The sequence below is a fragment of the Frankliniella occidentalis genome, unplaced genomic scaffold (assembly GCF_000697945.3).
Source record: "Frankliniella occidentalis isolate FOCC.00 unplaced genomic scaffold, Focc_3.1 Scaffold198, whole genome shotgun sequence".
Taxonomy (NCBI): domain Eukaryota; kingdom Metazoa; phylum Arthropoda; class Insecta; order Thysanoptera; family Thripidae; genus Frankliniella; species Frankliniella occidentalis.
In genome coordinates this window covers 186,417-204,575 of record NW_026267324.1, presented here as the reverse complement: position 1 = coordinate 204,575, position 18,159 = coordinate 186,417, and the positions used below count along the sequence as shown (strand labels likewise).

General features: G+C 59.3%; 1 protein-coding gene across 1 annotated transcript in view; it reads right to left on the bottom strand.

Moving 5' to 3' along the window:
• Positions 1-18,159, bottom strand: part of LOC113207983 (uncharacterized) — a gene marked incomplete at its 3' end in the record, with an annotated part of 58,743 nt that overhangs the window by 4,133 nt on the left and 36,451 nt on the right. The window contains exons 4-11 of the mRNA XM_052272299.1: positions 7,493-7,673; positions 6,079-6,261; positions 5,602-5,715; positions 4,880-5,522; positions 4,069-4,220; positions 3,743-3,980; positions 3,546-3,663; positions 3,177-3,463 (exon numbers count right to left, since the gene is read on the bottom strand). Of these exons, the coding sequence (XP_052128259.1) occupies positions 3,177-3,463; positions 3,546-3,663; positions 3,743-3,980; positions 4,069-4,220; positions 4,880-5,522; positions 5,602-5,715; positions 6,079-6,261; positions 7,493-7,673 (1,916 nt within the window). The remainder of the gene's footprint in view (positions 1-3,176; positions 3,464-3,545; positions 3,664-3,742; positions 3,981-4,068; positions 4,221-4,879; positions 5,523-5,601; positions 5,716-6,078; positions 6,262-7,492; positions 7,674-18,159) is intronic.

Here is an 18,159-nt window from a genome sequence, read left to right as displayed (position 1 = left end):
CCTCCCATCCCACTCTACCAGTCACTCTGCTGCTCTCATCGAATGCCTAAAACTGCGTTCCCACTGCACCCCCCCCCCCTTTCTGATGCCACACACACGACTCGAAAACACTAACGAACCGCGGCGCGGAGAGGTAAGCGTGGAATCAAGGCGATAGTAAGGAGGTCAGCCCTCGCGAGGGGAGGGAGCTGGAGGCCTCGCTGGAGGCGAGCGCGCGCCCGCGCCCGCGCCCGCCCGGCCCCCGGCCCGCCTGGGTGGATGTGGATGTGAGTGAGATTAGAGCCAGTTTGCAGCCCCACGGCAAATCCGACCGCACCGCGAGCAGACATTATGAATACGACCGACTGGTCTCGCCACAAAAGCGCGAGGCGCGGCGCAGCACAGCGCAACGCGCGCCACTAAGTCGAGAGATTTATTGGGGTGAATCCGAATTAAAAGCGCGGCGAGTGACAGCGGCGCGGCGGCCAGACAGGCGCGGCTCGATATGCATGGGGGAGCGTTGACACACACTCGCCTGCCTCCAGGGAAAGGCGCGCGGCGCGCTCCCGCTGGGCCGCTGCTGGCTCCTTCATGCACGCCCGGCCCGGGCCGCCGCGCAGACCAGGACCAGACCGGACCCTCGGCGCTTAATTTCAAGTTTCCAAGTTCGCCTCAACTCATTCATCCATCCATCCACTCCTCTTCCTCGACGTCTAGATTTAATTAGCGGCGAGGACGGGCGTGACGCACGGCGCACACCGGGGCTGGCAAAAAGAATTAAATCTTATTTTGAAATTAGCCCTTGGGAGAGCAAAATGTTTCGCAAGGACGAAATATTTTGCCCTTGGGCAAAATCATAAAGCCCTCTCGACCATATAAAAATAATTTTACCCAGGGCAAATTTCTGGGGCAAAAATCCTTTTCATCTCCGAGGGTAGAATTTAATGATTGGTCTAAATAAAACAGCAAAATAAATAGGGCCCCACGAACCCGAGATTAGAGAGACAACCCGAGATGCGTCAGGGGATGTTCGCTCGAGTTCAAGAACTCGGACTTTGGGCAGGAGACAAGGCCGGACAAGACCCAGGATGGGTGGGTTGCGAGGATTTTTGTGGTCCAGGAGTGAAAGGTCTGAAAGTTTTAGTGCCTGGATTTTGCCCCGTGGATTTAGTTTTGCCCAGTAACTAAGTGCCCATTTTAATTCTGTCTATTTAAATTTTGCCCTCATGAGAGGCAAAATTATCGAGGGATAATCCAATTAAATTTATTTTGCCAGCCCTGGTTCACACCGCTGCGGATAGAGCTCCGTGCGGCCGCCGCGCCCAACACAAATCACAGAAATGTTAGATGTTTAAGTCGGATAGGCAAGCTATATTTTGATTTCCGCGGTCTGCATGATCTTCACTAGACTTCAACATGACTTTCTTCGCGATTGTTGCGTCGTCAGTGGTCCAAGAGTGTAAGGCGGGGTGGCGACAAGCCCTTGCGCTTGCAGCGTGCTCGCGGGTGAGAACAGCACACCACACCGCGCCGCACGGAGCCTCGCTTGTCACTCGGTCACGGTCCCTGAGAGCCCTCACGCCACCCCGGCCCGGCCCGGCCCGGAGCGCACCCGCCGCCAGCTGGTCATAAAAGATCCCGGCTCGGCTCTCGGTGGCCGCGCCCGCGCCCGTCCCGTTTGCAGTGTTCATCATGCTCAGTGACCGAAAAACGCCAGATTTGCAAAGCCGCCTTTCCCGCACTCGCGAAGCTCTTTCTCCGTATATGTGTGGTGATAAAAAGAAACTAGAAGAGCCTTTCCTCCGCAAAAAAAAAAAAAAAATGTTTTTAGACAGTCCCTTACAGACTGTCTCTACCACGAGGAGAAAATGTGTTTTTTGTAATGTCATTTGAGAGATAAGTCGATCATCACCTGCAATACTCGCTGAACTTGGCTCCGCAGGGGCTGTTCCCTACGAGATATAGGAGGTATGAAAGGAGGAAGCCGAGCGAGAAGTGTTCCTGGCCGCGTCCAGCTGGGCCTGGCTCCGGCTGAGGCTCCAGCCGAGCCCGGATTGATTTCCCTACGGTGACTGCCGCGTCCCCTCCCAGTCGGACGTACGTGTTACGGTCCATAATTGCAGTCGACTCGCTCGCGGCGCGCGATGCGCGGCTCTGGTCCGCGGCCGCGGGGCACGGCGCGGGGCGGGCCCGGGCTGGGGACGCGGTAGGGTCCCGGACGCCAGCAGCGCGGTGGCGCGGCGGGGTACCCGCTGGTGCTGCAGTATGCAGTGCTGGGCGGGCGTAGTCTGGAGGCGGAAGCCGCAGGACGGGACAGGCGGCGGGGACGCTGCCAGGGCAGTCCGTCTCGCCATAGAGTTGGGTTCGGTTGGCGGCGCGCGCATTTCCTACCACCGAGGAATAGGGAACGCCTACGACTCTCCCGCCTGCAGGCAGCCCCCCTCTACTTAAGGCTTACGAGTCTTTGCGACGCAACCCACGGGGCAGGAAGGGGAGCACGGCACGCGGCGTAAAGCAAGCACCATCAGCTGTGGGTGATCACAGAACCCCACACCACACCCCACACTCCAGAGCTGGCAATTCGATGGCCGGCCGCGCCAGCCCATCCCATAGGCGGGTACCACGCCGCCCGGCCAGCAGCAGCGCGCACCTCGCGAGCGTCGAATGGGCGGCCTACCCGCCGGGCGGCGCCGCAGCGCTCCAAGCGGGAGGGAGCAACGCGCCGAGGAACGGATAAAGCGACGAATTAGCGAGGAGTGGTATACGATTTGAGCGTGCAGTTGAGGTCGCGAGATGAGCCGCCAAACATGGAGATGCTAAACGGGGAAAAACTGAAAATGAATGGAACCGAAGCGGTATTTTTTTCATTATTCCACCGGGCAAAGAAAGTGATGCAGACAGGCAGAGTGAATCTGCCTCGGGCGGGCAGAGAGCGGCGGCCGCGGACAACGACATCCATTCGTTTTTACGGCCGGCGATCATTTTCTCTCGCATTTTCTCCATTGCATCGCGCGGCGGGGTGTAATAAGCACCGTGGTGCGCCGGTGCCGGCGGTGCGGCGCGGAGAGGCGACGGGGGCCGCCGCGACGGGCTGACCTCCGGCCCCCCTGCTCGGGGCGCGGACTGCCACACTGTCACTCCTGGAAAGGCGCCGCGTCAAAGCGTCGGGACAACAGAGAAACTGAGGGTGCGCTCACCTAGGGCGTCGCCCTTGAGGTCGTCCTGGTCGAGTGCGAGGTCGTCGTCGGCGTCCTGGGCCGCCTGCTGTTCGGACTCGCTCTGCGGGGGCGGCGGCGCCCGGCCCAGCGCGGGCGATATGCGCGGCCCGGGGGGCAGGGCGAGCGGGGCGGGAGCTGTCGCCGGAGACGAGGGGGCGGCGGATGGCGGGCAGGCGGCCGGGGGCGGCGCCAGGAGTGCCGCAGGTGGTGGCGGCGGCGGCGGCGGTGCGAACGACCCGGGCTCCGAGACGACGCGCTTCAGCGCCCTGCGGGACAGCCACCAGAAACAATCAGCCGCGACTCTAGGCGAGCACGTCCGCCGCGCAGCCGAGTAGTAGCGCCTCTTACCGGGATGCGTTCTGCGGGTGTGGCAGCGAGTGCTGCGAGTGCCTAGGGCCGTGCGTCCTCTCGCACTCATCCTCGGAGTGGCCGAGGTCCGAGGGAGAGCCGCTCGACACGCCGGACTCTGCAACACGACCGAGGCCACCGTCATGAGCCATGCCGTCCACATTGGCAGGGGCTCTCGCTGGATGCTCGTGACCCACCTGTTGACGCCGCTATGGACTTGTCCTCCTGGCCCACGTCGGGCCGGTGTTGCCGGGGGCCCGATGCGTGGCGGAGGTGTTGCTCCTGGTGGTGGTGATGGTGCGGGGACACGCCGTTGCCGTTGGCGGCCTGCGTTGAGCCCGCCGAGGACACGGACCCCGACCGGGACCCCGACCTCGAGTGGCTGCCCGAGTCCCTGGACGTGGAGCGCCGTGACACCCGCGCGTGGCCGCCCTGCTGCAGAGGGGCGGAGGTGAGAGGGTGAGAGGCCTGACTGGACACCCCACAGCTACAGCCTCGTCCCGGCTCACGGCTTACTACTCACCTGGCCGTTGACTTGCTGGGACTGCTCGCGCACCTGGTAGATGTCCTCGTAGTCGTGCAGCCCCGCGGACCGCTCCGACGTGTCCGACGAGGAGAGGTTCTCCTCGCTGCCCGCCCCAGAGCTGCCCGAGCTGGAGTGCACCTCGACTTTCACTGCGCACAGAAGGGAGGCTACTGAGTGACTGAGGACGCACGGGACGCGTCGGCAGCGGCAGCAGCAAGCAGCAGCCGCTCCACGCATTGGCACCTCCACTCTGTGCCGGCCCGGCCAGGGCGGCCAGGCTGCAGGTTGTTTGTTATGACACGGTAGTTACCACCCGGTCATCCATCAGCCTGTCAGGACCCCGGCCCGGCCGCCCGGGGAGCATCCACGCGTCCGCGGCGAGACGAGACAAGGACGGCGAAAGTGACGGGAGGCACAGGCCGGGGAGGTGAAATACGAGGCATGAACGAGCATGCAAGCGTCACTTATTGGGCCAAAGCTGTTGCTAGAGACAATTTATCATTACCCAATCTGAGTAAAAGGCACGCAGACGAAACGCCCAATCCCTCTCGTAAAATGCCGCATTTTCACGACTCCCACGTAATCCACCCGGCCGGGCATCGCTACAACTGCCCGCACTTTTCCTAGAAATGTCACAGTTCGGTTCGGCAAGGACAGCAGCGTTGGGCGTGCCTATTGATAAAGCGCACCCAACCGTTCTGTCGCCGGGACGCCGTCCGGACGGTGCGGTCTGCCTGGGCTCCATTGAGACGTGACGCCTACAGCCAGCAGCAGGTGCAGCCCCCGCACGTAACCCTTTGGGGCTTACCTTTGAATCCGTTGGCTGGCGCCTGGTGCGGGGGTGGTGGCGGCGGCGGCGGCGTCACGTTGGGGTTGCCGCCGTTGTTGTGGGCGGTTCCGTTCGGCTTGGCCGCGGTGGCCGCGCACGCTGGCGACGCGCCGTCGAACAGCGTCTTGACGCGATTGGGTACCGACTCGCGGTCGCGGGGGTTATGCAGGTAGAACGACTCCCGGGCGCGGTCCTCCGAGTGGCTGCGGTTGCTGTGGCCGTTGCCGTGGACGCTGGTGCGGTGCCTGGCGTGGCCGTTGTGACTGCCGTGACCGTTGATGTAGCCGTTGGTATGGCCATTCGCGTGGCCGTTGCTGTGGCCGTTTCCTTGTCCGTTACTGTGACCATTGCTATGACCATTGCTGTGACCATTGATGTGACCGTTGCTATGACCGTTGCTGTGGCCGTTGTGACCATTACTGTGGCCGTTACTGTGACCGTTGCTATGCGGTGCCGACGAGTGCCTGCGGTGCTGGCCGTGGTGGTTCATGGGGTTGACGTAGAGGCCGTCGCCGGGTGCGGCGGCCCCCAACGCGCCCAGGGAGCCGAGGCCGACCGAGGGCGGGTGGAGGTAGAAGGGCTCGCGGCTGCTGCTGTAGTTGACGCAGTCCGCGTAGGAACACTGGAACAAACATGTGTCATAAAGAGGCGTTTGAGGGAGTCCCACAAGTCGTATGGCCAGAGCAGCGCAACCTGCTCACCTTAGAGTGGGGGTCTCCCTTCCTGCAGGTGCAGCCGTGCAGCTTGCCGTTGGCCAGCCGCGCCTCGTCGTAGTAGTCCGGCGTGGTGCCATGCTGCACGAGGACGTTGAGGCACTGCAAAAAGAGGTTCAGGTGAACAACGACGACATAATCGCAAACGAGAGTTAATTAATCAATTTCGCCCGAGACTGCATCCTGTCAATGGTTGAGAGGGTTGTACACAAATTATATCATGTTAAGAGGCAGGGTCCTTTCTGCTGCACTTCAATTGATCTCACAGTCAGGGTTGTCAACACAAATGTTTGGCAAGTCACGATCAATAAGTAACATTTTTGTACTGGACTGGTAATTTTGTCTCAGTGTCTTACTGCATGAACTGAAATGAGAGTGCCGTGCATAAAGTTCTCCAAACCTTCTAAAATGCCGTGACGAAATTTTGTGCATGACCCCCAGTGCGTGCCGCTTGCTTAGCCTCACCTCCATCTGCTGGTTCTCGGCCGCGTCGTTGATGGGGCTCTTGCCGTGCCTGTCCAGGGTGAGCCTGGCTCCGTGCCGCAGCAGCCACCGCACGGTGTCCACGTGGCCGCGGGAGGCCGCGAAGTGCAGCGGGGTGGCACCGTCGCCGTCCCGCAGGTTGGGGTCCACGCTCTGGTCCTGCACCTGCGCAAGACAAGCCGAACCAAAGATTGAGTCGTTCCGCGCCACCGGATCTGAAAGTGACTGACTCCACCGCGACGCGCTACACACGCCTAAAAGTTGACCCAACTTTGTGATGATTCTATCAATAAAAAGACCGGCCCTGGCGCCAATAATGGACCAACACATCCGGTTTCCACGCCGTCCACGTCGGGCCCCGGCCCGGGTTAACCCTTTTTTCCCTCGTCCCGTCTCGGCAGAGAGCGCGTCTCGCTGCGCCGCAGTGGGAACACGACCAGCCCGACCTGTCCCCGCAGCGCCACGCAGCGCACTTGGACCATTAGACCCCATCAACAAGTGAATTGGAAATTATTTCTTCTTTCTGTGCGCGGGGGTAATCCACTCACTGCAGGGGGCAGCACGACGCAGAGCAGCGTGGCCAGGACCGGTTCGGAGCACACCGCGGAGGCCTGGTGACTTATTTACCTTCGCCTTGCCGACCGTCATCCTGCACGAGACTCGGGTGGTGCCCTGAACTCGATCCCAGGCCCGTCTCCCGACAGGCACCCGGAACGTGATGGCAGCGCCTTGGTCCATGTGGTCGCGGCCCAGTCAACAAGACCGAGCTCTACGACGACGGCGTCCCGGACCACCAGCAGAAGCGGGCACGAGTCTAACCTCGCAGTCGAGCTTGCGGGGGCCAGAGGTCGACGGCCAGCCCTCGACGTGGAGGCGGATCGTGGCGGCGTCCTCCGCAAGGTCGCACTCTACGCGCACCACGACGCCGTCCACAATGGAGCAGAAGACGGACGCGCCCGGAGCCATAGGCGCGCGCTTTGCTCTCACCTTCCCCGATCACGACTCGACCGCGACTGCGTCCAAACCATAAGACGAGAGCTCGCCGTCAACGGGGAAGCTGGTGGCCGTGCGTGAGTCGTGAGATTGCCGCGAATTGAACTCCGCGATAAAACGGATAAAACTCCGCAGGGCGCGATGAAGTTTCCCCCACGGCCGGTAGACAGACGTCTTCGCCCCCGCGCCGCAACGCTCGCTAACCTTCCCCCAGCGCTGCGGCAGCACGCTGCTGAAGCTGAGAGTGCGTCGGCTGCAACTCGGGTTACATTTCACGATGCGCTCGCCCGCACCCGCTGGCCGGGCGAATGCTGATTGAGGGGGCATCGACGGGCACTGTTGTTTGCAAACCGCAACGGTGGGAAACAATACTTTCTACTCGTCGCCTCCGATAAAGACTTACCATCCACTTGAGGCAGGCGAGGCAGCCCATCTGCGCGGCGGCGTGCAGCGGGGCCATGCCATCCTTGGCGCGGACGTACAGCGACCCGCCGGCGGCCACCAGGTAGCGCAGCACGTCCAGGTGCCCCTCCTGCGCGGCCAGGTACACCGGCGTCACGTCATTGTCCATCTGAGTGTTGGCGCTGCAACAGAACACACACGTTACAATAGGGGTGGGCTGGCACAGAAGTAACTCGTTTTTCATTCTCTTTCCAGCTCCTATTTGCATGGGCCGCAACAGCAGCCGCTGCCGGAGGAGTGACGACACTCCCCAAAGAAAGCCGCCCCCACATCAGCCCGCGCGCTTGCGGCCTGCGGCCCGGCCCGGGCCCCCGGCCGCCGGCCCGTAAGGGTCCAGGACCGCTTAGCTCGTCTCCCTCGTTTGTGGTCGCGGCCGCCGCCGCGGGAAAGTACAAGTGTGGCGTGCCGTCGGCGACGCGCCGGCTCGGTTTGGCGACAAGGCCTCCACCGCCGCCGCACCAACGCTCCGCGTCGAGCCGAGAGGCAGCTGTTTGAGCCGGGGCCAGGGGCTGGGCCAGGCGCCGGGTAGGCAGACCCGCGGCGCGCGCGTGCGTTGCAGGCCGGGGGGCCTGACGGACGGCAAGCGGCGACCTGGCGGCGACCGAACCCATTAGCTCGCCTGAGGCACACTAAGCTGACACCAATATGAAGAGCGTGTCCGCTCCCCCGCCTCTCTCGTCCTCGTCCATCGCGCGGCCCACCCCACCTTACCCCGCCCCGCCCCGCCAGACACCGGCTTCACGACCGGCCGTGGTCAGTGGCCGCTTACGAAGTGTATTCACCGGGACACCTCAGCGAGCGAGGCGCGGCCGCCTGTAATCCACCGGCGGAGCAATAAAGCTGATGGGAAAATGGAAAAGGGTGAGGGCGAGGCGAGAAGAATGAGACTCGGAGTCGCCACCGGCCGCGGCCGGCCTGCCGAGGAGGAGCTGAGTAGAGCAGAAGAGAGGTCAGCCGCTGGAGCAAAAACCCAGCTGATGAGCATCTGCTGACCCTCCGCCACCGGCGCGCTGAATCCCCCGCCCCTCCCACCGCTCGGGTCGCGCGCCTCGCGATTTTCAGGCCCATTAGGCCCCAAGACAATTATGAGTGTCGCCTCCCTATTTAGGTCAAGGCGGCACCACCGGCAGGGAGGAGGCATGCGCCTGCGCTCCGCGTCCTATGCGCGCCGCAGAACACAAACACACGGCCGAAACGAGAAACGGAAAAGTGGTTGAATAAGGCGCAACGGTAAAGTAGTTTGAGTTGTCCTGCTAATTTATGTGTGAGTTGATAATTTTCCGGAGAGACTAGAAAAATGTGACACGTGTGATGCTAAAGGATGTGGCCAGTTTTGGTCACCGATTGATGCAACACGACACTCGTATGTAAAGAATGTGACGTCACATTCGTTTGAACGCAACACAGCCTGAATTGATTCTCAAAATAGTAGCAAGCCTGGCCGAGTCACGTTTAAAAGAATGTGACACAACATTTCGACGAACGTGACACGAATCACATAAAAAATTATGTGACGTCACATTCCCTGAAAAACAGTGGAGCTAACAAGGAGTATAGGCATAACACATAGGTCACATTCACACCACAAACGTGACCAAATATACGGTCACACTACATATGCGATTGCGATGCGACTTCCAAAGGATGTCACACTCATAATGTCACACATATCACATTGCATACTTACAAACTGGCAAACTGTTCTACAGATATCATTTTTTCTCGCGACTGCACCGCACCCGTGTGAGCCGCCATTACAGCACACTTGCACTTTCAAGGCGCACAACCTTCCCCCTATAATGCCGACCTAAAGGATGAGAACGAAAACGGAATCCGAAAAAAAAGAAAGAAAGAAAAACAGGCGAGCTGAAGTCGCTTCGCCAGGCGTCGTCGGGTCGGGATTGGATATCAGGTGGACAGTGTGTCTCGCTCCGCTCCGTGCCGCGCCGCGCTGCGCTCGGAGCAGAGAAAGTGGAAGTGACGATTCCTTTACGGCGAGACATCCCCATAAAACACCCGATGACTTGTTCCCTCGCAAGCTTTGTTTTCTACGGACGGATAGGGACCCATAAGGGCCAAATGGGTCTCATAAGGACCAGAGGGCGCTCGCCGAGGCTCGTTGCTCCCTCGTCCTTCGCACGGCCGCGGCCACCGCCGGGTTAAAACCATGGCCATGGCGAAAAGCAATAGACAATAACGCCTTAAGAGAGGTTTTGGAAGGTCATCGGAATCAAGATCAAACTGACCACAAGTAATACAAAACAGTAACACAGCTGTGGAACAAATGAATTCATACTGCGAAAATAACTACTAGATACCGAAGAGAGGCGTATAGTCACGCATTTTAGCTTGAATAGGGAGCAGCCGCAGCGACTAGCTCAGCTGTTTAATTCCAGGCAGTGTACTTGTTGGTCGACGTCGACAGCGGCGTCATCTGCGGCCTGTGGCGCCAATAGAGCTGCAGAACTGTGCCTACATTCTGAGTACTTTCTGCGGGGCGAGGCGCGGCCGCGTGGCAGGTGCAGCCGCGGCGCGCCGGCCCAGGCCTGGCCGCAGGCAACCACAGGCCAGCCGCTGCCACACGCAGGCGGCCCGCCAGGCCCGCCAGCCCAGGCAGGCATTCCCTGCAGCGACAACTGTCAATGGCACTCACAAAAGATGAAAGTAGACACACAGCCGTGGCCGTGCACTACACTGCGGTTCTCAGCCCTCGCGGACGTCAACGACCAGGCAAAAAGAAATGAAGACATGAAAAAGCCGGGGGGCTCCATGCCAACAATGATTTGGCATGCTCCTGGACAAAACTGAGACACCAGAGGTGAGTTGCAACGCTAGCAGCCTCATCTTTGGCCGAAACACGTCCGTCTGACTGGCAGCATCCCAATCGTGCTCCGGTCCAGCAGGAGGCACCCAGTCCGGTCGGCTCCAGGGGACTGGAGTCTCAGTCTGACTGCAGTCAACCGGAAGGGTCAGCCGCTCCGTCCGGGTCGGGGGCCGAGTGAAAGGAGAAGGACGGCTGGACAGTCCCAACGTCGGTTTCGATTTCATTTCGGAACACGGGGCGCGTCGTTAGGCCTGCAGGTGCAAGGTGTGACGTCTCTCCCCGACGTCGTTCACTCTGATCATGATTATTTTCTTTCTTTTTCTCGGGTCCCCACGTCGGATCCCGCAGTAGTTATTCACTTAGGAAGCCCATGGGCCCGCCTGGCACCAACCACCGCAGAGCGGCCAATTCGAGGGCAATTACATGGCCTGGGCGTGAAGGAGCACCGCCGCTCCATCCGCCTGCACCGCGCGGCGCCGCGCTCGTCACCGAGGTCCCTCCAGCCACGCCGCCGGGCTGCGTCACCACAGGTACTGCAGGCACTGCAGGTACATGCTGCAGGTACTGCAGGTACATACTGCAGGTACTGCTGGTACTGCAGGTACTGCCGGTACTGCAGGTACTGCAGGTAGTGCAGGTATACACTGCAGCAGGTACACTTTGCAAGTATACACTGCAGGTACATTCTACAGGTACATGTTGCAGGTACATACTGCAGGCACTGCCGGTACATACTGCAGGTACATACTGCAGGCACTGCCGGTACATACTGCAGGCACATACTGCAGGCACACACTGCAGGTACATACTGCAGGCACCGCCGGTACATACTGCAGGCACTGCCGGTACATATTGCAGGTACACACTGCAGGTACATACTGCAGGTACTGCCGGTGTACGCACGGCCACCGGGGCGGGGCTTCACGACACGACGGCCGCCTCATTGGCGCGCCCTGACCCTTGCAGCGCCTGGCAGGGGCTCTCTCCGGAGGTGTAATGGCTCCTCGTTGAGCTAACGACGTGCGGACAGCCCTGCCGCATGCCTCTGCAGCGCCTCTGCATGGCCCGGACCGGCCGGAGCACCGGGAGCCAGCGCACAGTTTGGAAGATGCGCATACACTGTGAAAGTACGCGGGCGCAGCGTTGAGCGACAACGACTTAGGGGGAGCTGTTTCGGTGCGTTTCTTCCGCTTATTCGCCCCCCACCGTCTACCCCGCCCTGCTCTTCCCCTTTCTTGAGCCGTCGATTCATTCGAATAATTTAACAGGGGAATGCCCAAGCTCGTTACTTTACAGCTCTTCGGAGAAAACGGCGCGCAGTCAGTCGCGGCCAGCTATTCTATGAGTTTCCGCTCAGCCAATTAAGCACGGCACCGGCCAATGAGAGAGAGAGAGGGAGAGACGGGGTCAGCAATGGCCGGGCAAAGTGTCAGAAACTGAATCGGAATTATGACGATCAGGCTTTCAACAAGGAACAAAATCGCCTCATATGCAGCCCCTTCCTCACCTGATCGGCAAGGACTACGCCCTTATCGAAGAAAACGGGGTGGAGGAAGATAACCTTCTGGAGTTATCGCCTCCTCCTTTTAGCCCTCGACCCTCAGCCCTCCACCTCCACGTCGGCCGCGCCGCTGGCCCACTAGGCGTGCCTGCTGCAGCAGCCGCAGCAGCTGTAGCGCGCCGTGTTCGTGACAGCTCTCGGACAGATCCCGAGAGGTAAGTTGGTCCGTCCGAGTTGGTCAGCTTGGCGAGCATGGCCGGGGCAGTGCTGGGCGGGGCGGGCAGGTCCGCTCCGCTGCCCAGCGTTCTGCTGCCCAGACCTGTTCTGCTATAACTGTTCCGCTCATTTATGTCACCAGGCGGACTGAGGAGTGCGGAGCAGACTGGCGCAGCAAACGGGGCAACTGCAGCCCGGCTGGCGCAGACCCGCAGACCCGCGCTGCCAAAGCTCATCGAGACGAGGATCACAGAATCAGGCAACCGAGACCAAGCGAGCGCGACATCCTCGGGGTCAAACCGGGAGCTCACACCACACCGCCGTCACGCACTTTTGTGAAGCCTTGCGTCACAGTGGGAGAGGAGGGGGGAGGGGCAGCAGCCTGAGGAGACTCTCCCCTCATAAAGACGGCAGGGAGACACTCGTAGGAGGAGAGGGGCGGAGAATGAGGGAGATCGAGAGAAGGAGAGTGAGTGAGAGAGAGAGAGAGTGCGAGAGAGAAAGAGATGGCGATGGTTGCTCTGGAAGCTGGAAGGAGCATGACGCGCGTCCTCGGCAACGGTACGTGGCACAGCTCGGCGGCGCGGCGGGGAGCTAAGACTGCCCCACTTGGTAGCGCCACGCCGCGCCACGCCGCGCCGCGCCGAGGGCACATCACTCCATACCGCAGCCTGATTTCAGCAGCAGATCCATCCGGGTCAGTCGGCTGAGCGCCGAGCGACATGTGTGTGACCAGGTCGTTCCGCGCGGTGACTCGGCGACACGCAGAAATACACGTAAAGTTGCTGTGTCGCTAAAAGCAAGGATGATGAGCATAGACGAGGATTAAGGGAGAAAGTACCAAGGCCGTGTTAACTTGCGCTGATGTTTGTTTTACTTTTCGGCTGCACCCGTCAATTTAGACACATGACGTACAGAGGTCGCTTTCGCCCAAACCCACCGCGTTCTACTAATGTGCGCTAGCTCGCGTGAACGCCAATATGCCCTAGTTCAGCACGAGCGCTTCCTGCGGTGGCGTTCAGGTCCTCGGTTAGGTCGCTGCGACACGTTTCACACTCCGCCTCCCCGCGGGGCGCACCACGCCCGCACCGCCGCGGCCGCGACCTCGCCAGGGTAACGGCGGCGGGGCGACCCCGGGGACACCCCCGTCAGTACGGGCTCCGCTCGGCACCACTCGGCTCCACTTTACTCACGGCGTCACGTGGCGCAGAGCAGGTCCATCACGGCCAGATTATCCACTTTATCACTTTATCCAAGAGAGTTTTGGCGATGAGCATCCAGGTGGTTAGAAGTTCTTGGAAGTGACCGGCGTTGATGACGGCTCCAGAAGTAATGGGTGGTGGATGAGCTTCGAGAGGTACCGAGTGATCAGCCTCCAAAAGTTCTCCAGACTAATCGTTGCTGGCAACGACAAACGTCCAAATGTAACTGGTGCGCTTCCCACAAAAAGTCTTCGGCGATTAGCCTCCAGAGGTAAGAGCGGCCCATGCCTAGGGTCCAGACCCCGGCGCTCAGGTGCCTCGAATATCCTCAAGCCCGCAGCGCCCAAGAACACTCATCTTCAGCTGATTGTGAGCAGGGCAGAGGAGCAGGCCAGCGCAAAGCCAGTCAAAACTACTGAGCCTTTCACTCCCTTTTGATGTCAAAATCTGCATACCTTCACCACGTCGTTTTGACGGAAAACGGTCACTTTGATATCATTGTAATGTCGATGTCCGACCTGGCCTCAGCGGTCAGCGGCACCAACAACATGAACATCCAGGACATACGTGCGTAAGGCCACCCCCGCTGCTGCCATCGCACAACATTCCAAATTATTGCACGCACATATATCACACACGCACGCGCACAAACACACACACACACACAGATGCAAACGCGAGCCCTGGCGGCACGGAGGGCGCGGGGCCTGGGCGGCTTGGCGCTGCGCGGAGGGGACGCGCGCTGCCCGCGACGGAAGACTGCGGACTGGAGAGGAGAGCGGCGCTGCGCTGGAGCCGCGCGCGGCGGAACCCCCCCTCCCCTCCCCTCCCTCCGCCCTGCACCTGCTTCTCAACCACTGACACTGTTTACCTCCACTCGGTCGTCGAGCTCACCTTCTCAAACAATGAGCAGCATAACACATATTCTCGACTAGTAAACTAGCTTTGCACTTTGCACGGTCCAAGTCCAAGACAGGATTTTGGAAACACTAAAGCTCTGCAAAATAACGATTCATACCAGGATGGGACTTCGTGTGCGTTTATATATAACAAAAGTATTCCAAAGTTATAGTAACTTAAAGAAAATGCCGAAGGAGGTAGGGACATACCAATTAGAAACATGAAACATACTTTTTGTCACAGCAAGAGAAGAGCGTGGTAGAGAAATGTGGCACACACCACTGTAAAACTTTAAATGAAAAACTTTACTGCTAATAATTGCGCACGTATGTAAACATGTCGCCAGGACGAGGTGGGAGAGGGGGGGGGGGGGGTACCAATGTGGGGGGTACCCTTCCCCTCTACTACTCCACAATTATCACCAAGCACTGCACTAGACCGGAGTGACAGGGCGGGGTTGCACCGGCGCCATGTCGTTCGAACAGCTTTTAGAATTTCTCTTCTCTGAAGCGCTACTCGCAGAGCCAGCCAGCTGCCGCCACTGCTGCAACAGCTGCGACGCCGCCGCGACACTCGCCTGGATACGCGTCGGCCGCGGTGGTCCGCTGGTCCGCCTCATCAGCCAGGCGCGCCGGGGACGTCCTTCACGTCCTGACGACTTTGGGAAACGCGATCCGCGGACACATCGACCTTTAACTCAAGATTAGCGAGTCGCACCTGGAGCGCATCCGTAACAAGCGCGACGTGTGCACCTGCCACAGGTACACGGTGGTGCCGCAGCTGCAGGTGGCTGCCCTGCAACCCACCCGCAGGTGGCGGCGTCAGCGCGCGTCAGCAGGCGTCAGCAGGCATTAGTATCTGGGCGCCACTGTGAAAACGCCGGGTACAACCCGCTACACGAAGCAGGCTGGCCGTGCACCGCCATGGCGGTGGCCGTCCGATGTTCCTGCGATCGGATCGCGCGCGGCCGGCCGGCCGGCCTGGGGTCGGCCGGTTAGAGTGGTGCCAAACGCCCCACTTGTCAGCATGAGGGGGCAGCGCCGGGCCGCGGCCGTGCTCGGAGGGGACCTGCTCCGCCTGGTCGAAGTGTCAGCGTGCCGTATACTGTAAATCCGCGGTGTCCAGCGTCCAGCAGGTAGGCGACATAAGTCGCCAGCATTGTATGAGTCCATAGGCACTCTACCCATTGTGCCATGCAATTACCCGCCAGACCAGAAGGTAGAAGGTGTCCTGCAGATAGTAGACATAAGTCGCCTAATTTTGTGGGTCTGGCGACTTTTTTCGACTACCAGCTGGACACCGGACCGGATTTAGCAGTGTAACGACACCTGCGGGAGTGCGAGGGAGACGGGGTGGCTCTGGCGGGGCGCTGCGGACCGCTGGCGATGCTCCCTCCTGCGGTCACCGCCGCCGGGGCCGCGCGCGCCTCGAGCTGGAGCCGTAATTAATCGGGATCAATAATTACAACTGATCGATACGCCAGATTAGCGGCACTATTAGTCGATTAGCTCATCACTATTGACGGGTTACTGGTCGAGAGGAATGGCTACACCGCCGGTGGCGCCTCGCGCGCCGCAATGTCTGATCAGATAGCAGCCGCCGGCCGGGCCACAGATCCGCAAAGCAGTTCCCGTCTTGCTTGATTGGAATTTTTCGGATATTTTTACGAGCCAAGATTTTGGGCTTTCTCCTCTCGATTGAAAAAGGCAACATAGCGCCCACCCACGAAAAAGATGAAACCATGTTAGTTGAGATTTAGGATGAGTAGTGCCCAACAGGGACACGGCTTAAGGATATACGTCTGCGGAAGTATCATAAAGAAGGCACGCACACGCACGGGCCAACGCCCCGTTCGGCGGGTGCAATCAATTGGGTTGTTTCACCCGCCGCGGCGAGCGAGGTTCGGCACGGACGGGCGGGGTAGTGTAAGGGGGGGGGGGGGCACCACCGATTACGTCGACCTGACCACCACAGCCCCGCTTCGGATTCGGCCACTTCACTCCGCCAGCTGACAATGGCAGAGGGGCTGAAGTATGTGGTTAGGGGCGTAAGGTCTCACGCTTGTCGCCGGGTTCGTTGCCGGCGGACTGGCGGGGCAGGCGGAGGTGGGCCCAAGAATCTGGAAGATATCTGGGTGACCCAACACGGCGTATGCAATCGGTAAGATTTAGCCTATCGTTGTACTTCGCGATCATCGAGAAAGTACGTCTGTCATGCACCGTTGCGGAACTGCCAAGCTTCACTGGAAATGCAAGTGTGTGAATGTCGCTCACCTGCAGGTGAGCGACATTCCATTCGTACACTTAGAGGGGTAAAGGTGTGAATTTTTCCTGGAAACTTCACACGTTTACCCCCCTAAGTGTACGAATGGAATGTCGCTCACCTGCAGGTGAGCGACATTCACACACTTGCATTTCCAGTAGCAAATGCAAACGCTCTTAGCGCCTGATGGGTAGGCAATATCCTGTTTGCAGAGCATGCGTGTACTGCAGGGTGGCCTACCCCGAGTCTCACAGGCGCTGAGCTGTCGCATAGAAAATGAAAAACGGGCGTACTTTCTGGACTCAGATCATACGGTGCTGTACAGGGTAGGGTACTGGAGCATTTACAGTGTGCAGTACTAGGCTCGATGGTATCTATTTTTGGGCTTGACTAGAAGGAGGCCGTCCATGAGAGGTCCACAGTCGTAGGCCCCCGTATGGCCCGTGAGCACATGCTCCCGTGTCCAGCGCCGCACTTAAGGCAACGGGAAACGTCGTGAAGAGGGGAAAACTTGTGCATCGGCATTGCGATTGAGGCAAACGCGCGCACGCGGCGGCACGTCTGCGCGGCGAGCACCGCCGGCAGATGTTCGTCTCGCGATGCAGAATCTCTTATTGATGCCGGTAAAGGCATTAGGCCGCGCGCGCTTGAGACTTTTGTAAATGGATTATAACTGGATGGAACCCGGCAACAACTGCGGGAAGCTGCTCTACGGCCGAATATGAATAAGTTTGTGCCATTCTTAAAATCGAACAGACAGCGAGCCACGGTTAAAAGAAACTGCCAGCAGACTAAATGCGGGCTCATTCTCAGTACTGATTTTGGCGGGGCACGCAGCTGCTCTAAAAACTCAACAGTGCCTATTGATTGCTGAATTATCATACTGCAAATATCATACGCTTATCAAACTTATATGTCTGGAAAACAAACCGTATGAATAAGAAACCCTCACGCGAGCATTGGTCATTGCCGATAATCAGTACGGTTGAGTGAGCTTCAAGGGAGGCACTGCAAATTTGGGATAAAATACAGTGTAATCCTCTAAATTTAATAAAATGCAAACTAAGTAAATTATCATGGCAGCCATCGCTGAATTACACTGAGAGAAATGTTTCGTGGCAGCCATCAAAATTTGTTCGATAAGTCGGATTAGTCACGGCAATTAAAATTAAAATTCTAATCACAGCAACTAAACTTTTGGTGTCAGCAATCAAAATTTCGCATACAGCAACTGAAATTTTGATTCCCATGACAATACCGGACTGATCGAACAAAATTTGGTAGTGGGTACCAAAATTTTGATGGCTGCAACGAAACACTGACGCGAGTATACCGCGATGCAGACCTGTGGGTGTGTTATGCCTAGGGCCGCTGACCACGGCGCCACCATTCTCCATTACAAAGCACCCCCCGCCCCGGATGAGCTGGCACCCCGGCCAAACCCCTGCGTCGGGGCCGCCTGGATTAAGTCATCGCTGCAGAAGGAAGCGGTCCAGGACAAGGAGTGCCTGGGGCCGGGGGCCGGGCCCGGCTGCGCTGGCCGCGGTGCGCGCGACACGCCGTCCTGCCGAGCTTTCTCTGCGCGGCGGCGGGCGCGGCACGGCACCAGTGCGTGTAATAACACATAAACGCCATCCTTTCACGCTGCTCTCCGTTTAGCATCTCTTTTCTTTGCAATGCGAGCCGAGGAGGGGAGGTGGGGG